The 3,702-nt window shown below is 36.7% G+C and overlaps 1 protein-coding gene across 2 annotated transcripts in view; it reads left to right on the top strand.

Moving 5' to 3' along the window:
• The first annotated feature begins 287 nt into the window (after positions 1 to 287).
• LOC107720375 (uncharacterized) overlaps positions 288 to 3,702 on the top strand; it is a 5,360-nt gene continuing 1,945 nt past the window's right edge. The window contains exons 1-3 of one of the 2 annotated variants that reach the window (XM_016528064.1): positions 288 to 693; positions 1,041 to 1,112; positions 2,260 to 2,549. In XM_016528064.1, the coding sequence (XP_016383550.1) occupies positions 549 to 693; positions 1,041 to 1,112; positions 2,260 to 2,549 (507 nt within the window). In that variant the 5' untranslated portion in view covers positions 288 to 548. The remainder of the gene's footprint in view (positions 694 to 1,040; positions 1,113 to 2,259; positions 2,550 to 3,702) is intronic. The other variant, XM_016528072.1, reaches the window with a different exon arrangement.

Genomic DNA, 3,702 nt, shown 5'->3' on the forward strand with positions numbered 1-3,702 from the left:
AGTGTGATACTATATTGAGAATACTGGGTTAAATTGATCAATATTAAAATTCTGTTTCTTAACAACTGTTAAGAAAATAACCTGACATGACTGAATGTGACTTCACCAGGAATGGTTTAAAATGTAGCTGTATGGCTGACTAAACAGTATCAAACAGCTGCGTTTCTCCAGTAGGCTACGGTGATTTTATTAGCGTCGTCGTCTGCGATGTGCGTCTGCAGATCTGCGTGTGACGCAGGCGACCAGCAGCCAATGGCGTGACACACAAACGCAGCAGAGTTGCGCAGTTCCATTGTGAGGAGCGCAGCCATTACACTTGATCTTACATCTTTAGAAATCGTCGTTCGGATTGCACTGGCCAATCAGTTTCCTCTTCAAATTCTGTGATAGTATTCTGAAATTAGCACTAAAATCCGAGCGGGATTTTAGTGATCTCTGCTCAGGAAAGTTGTGAAACTTTGTAACCCGTGGTACTTCACAAGGTGTAGCGCGTCTGCTAGTGTCAGTGTTTCTCAGCTCGCATCTCACGCGCGCTTTGATGCAGCGCAATGATGGGCACACCTGTGAAAAACGAGCCGTCTGCAGCTGGTTGCATGTCGTTATGTGGTGATCTCACGTCTACCGGCGACTCGACTGCACGAGCATCATCACAGCAGGGCGAGCAGACCGAGGCCCCGACTCCTGTTTTACTCTGTGAGTGTTATTATCGCTTGCTTTCATGAGTCTTATTAATAAACGTTGACTGTTTTTCAGCTGTTCGACTGCATTTTCCCATCTTTCAGTAAAGTTGGCTACTGTTTGGCCACCAATTATAAGTCTCTGTGCTGCCTAGTACTAATTGATTTCTTCACAGAGAAATTAATTGTTGAGCCTAACATAAACCTTTCAAGACAGACCTACCAGTAATCTCTGAGATTGTTAAGGGATAGTATTTCTGCACAAGCCAGCTTCATTAAAATAAAATTAAACCTTTTAGAGCTGCAGCAGCATCAGTGTTTCAAGAGGTATTTCATATTCTGCATTGTATTTGTGCTCCACAGATCCTATCAGCGTTAACAGTGCTTTATCATCTTCATCCATTTTTAACAACAGAGACAACAAAGTCCCACATGGTGAGTAGTTATGGAACCTTTTCCTAACTTGTAAAAGACTAAACCATGAAGTACACTGTAAAACAAATTCTGTAGTTAAAAAAAATAATTTTGGCAGCTGTGGTTGCCAGAATCATTTTGTAAAAAAATACAGAAAAACTGTAAACACATTTACGGCCAAAAACTGCACATTTTACAGTATAAAACTGTAATTTACAAACAAGAAACTTTGAATCAAATTTTACAGTTAAAATTACACTTATTTTTTACAGTGTACTGTCCAGTACTGTTTTCAGTGTTGGGGAGTAACTAGTTACATGTAACAGAATTACGTACTTTAATTACAAAATAAATGCAAGTGTAATTTGTTACAGTTACTGAGAAAAAAACGTGTCATTAAATTAGTTACTTGTGAAAATGTTAACGATTACAAAAGGGGTTACATCTGAATATTATCACACACATACAGATTTGATTGGTTGCTTTCCCAAATTGCATTGACTGCTCTAAAATATGAGACAGCAATGTTTTCAGAAGTTTAGGACACAGAATAGGACACATGTTTATTCGATAACTGTTGTATTTCCTATTTGGGTTTATGTATATGCTTTATAGTTTTTTTCTCTCCAAAGCATTGCTAGCATGTGTTTCCTGTCATAGCTACGTATGCAAAGATTTGATTTCAAAAACAGTATCATAGCTATTAAGCTATTTCTTGTTATGATTTTAAATCTGTGTTGATCTCAAAGTAAAAAGAGGTGCTAAAGTCTAATTTTGTGGCGTCTGTATTTTTAAATAATCTTAATTCAAGTGATGAAGGATTTTGAAAGTCTGACAGTAATCAGTGTTGAGTACTACTGAAAGATTAACCCTGCCTGCTTTAAATGTTTCAAAATGATTAACAGTTGAAAACATTTGTTAGAAATTTAGAAAAGCAATCAAATGTAATCAGTTACACTACTTTAATGAAGTAATTGAAACAGTTACACTACTTGTTACATTGTAAATAAGGTAACTTGTAATCTGTAACCTGTTACATTTCCAAAGTAACCTTCCCAACACTGGCTGATTTTCAAAATAACATGCTGATTGTTTGATGTTTATGTAAAAAATGAAATGCTTTGAGTTGATTTGATAATGTGTTGCAGCCTCTAAACAATGTCCACAAAATTGGCAGGTGGTCGAGGGATTGAAGCTGTTTCCACATCTTCTGAGTTCACCCATGGTGCCATCGTGCACCTCATCGAAGCGATGCAGAGGTGCTGGGATGTTTACAGCTCACGCGAGCGCTCGCTTCTCTTCCAGAGCGTTCAGAAAGAACTGGAAAGCCATGGTCACTCCTTACCCGTAGAGAAGATTCGCCGCAAATGGAATAACCTCATTGTTACATACAAGAGAGTTAAAGATCGCAGCTCGTTGTGTGGAGGCCAAACAAAGACCTCATGGGAGTACTTCGAAGTAAGAGCTTGTGGGCATATTGTTAATGATGCATGTTTATTTCTTTCACATTAAATTCATTCCTTAAAATTTCCAGCATGTTTTTATCATATTGTTTGCTGCTCCAAGCATTCCCATTTCAAGAAAGATTGAAGAAGCCATAATATTAAAGGGATAGTTCACCCAAAAATGAAAATTACCCCATGATTTACTCACCCTTGAGCCATCCTAGATGTATATGACTTTCTTCTTTCAGACCAATACAATTGGAGTTATTTTAAAAATGTCCTGGCTCTTCCAAGCTTTATAATGGCAGTGAATGGGTTTTGAGATTTTGAAGCAAAATAAATCTATCATAAAAGCGATTTATAATAAAAGTGAAAGGGGTGCGGAGATTTTGAAGCAAAATACAGTGCATAAATCCATCATAAAAGCGCTTTTTAATGGCAGTGAATGGGTGCTGAGATTTTGAAGCAAAATACTGTTAATGATGCATGTTTATTTCTTTCACATTAAATTCATTCCTTAAAATTTCCAGCATGTTTTTATCATATTGTTTGCTGCTCCAAGCATTCCCATTTCAAGAAAGATTGAAGAAGCCATAATATTAAAGGGATAGTTCACCCAAAAATGAAAATTACCCCATGATTTACTCACCCTTGAGCCATCCTAGATGTATATGACTTTCTTCTTTCAGACCAATACAATTGGAGTTATTTTAAAAATGTCCTGGCTCTTCCAAGCTTTATAATGGCAGTGAATGGGTTTTCAAATTTTGAAGTCCAATAAAAACGCATAAATCCATCGTAAAAAATGCTCCACACAGCTCTGGGGGGGGTTAATAAAGGCTTTCTAAAGTGAATCGATGCATTTTGTAGTTTTATACAATTTTATAAAATGTAATCTCTAGCTTCTGCTAACTGTCGTACGCATGTACACAAGATAGTGGCATTCCAGCGGATGACGTACACTGTAAAAAAAATCTGTGACATTTACGGTAAAATACCGGCAGCTGTGGTTGCCAGAACTTCACCGTAAACAATATGGTAGCAACATTTTAGGTTTTACAGACTTAACTTAAATTAACATTAAAATACCGTATTTCATTAACTGATTTAATGTTAATAAACCAACATATTGAAGTGTTAATATCTGTTTTGAACCATTGTAATAC

The sequence above is a fragment of the Sinocyclocheilus rhinocerous genome, unplaced genomic scaffold (genome assembly GCF_001515625.1).
Source record: "Sinocyclocheilus rhinocerous isolate Xijiao unplaced genomic scaffold, SAMN03320098_v1.1 scaffold792, whole genome shotgun sequence".
NCBI classification, from domain to species: Eukaryota; Metazoa; Chordata; class Actinopteri; order Cypriniformes; family Cyprinidae; genus Sinocyclocheilus; species Sinocyclocheilus rhinocerous.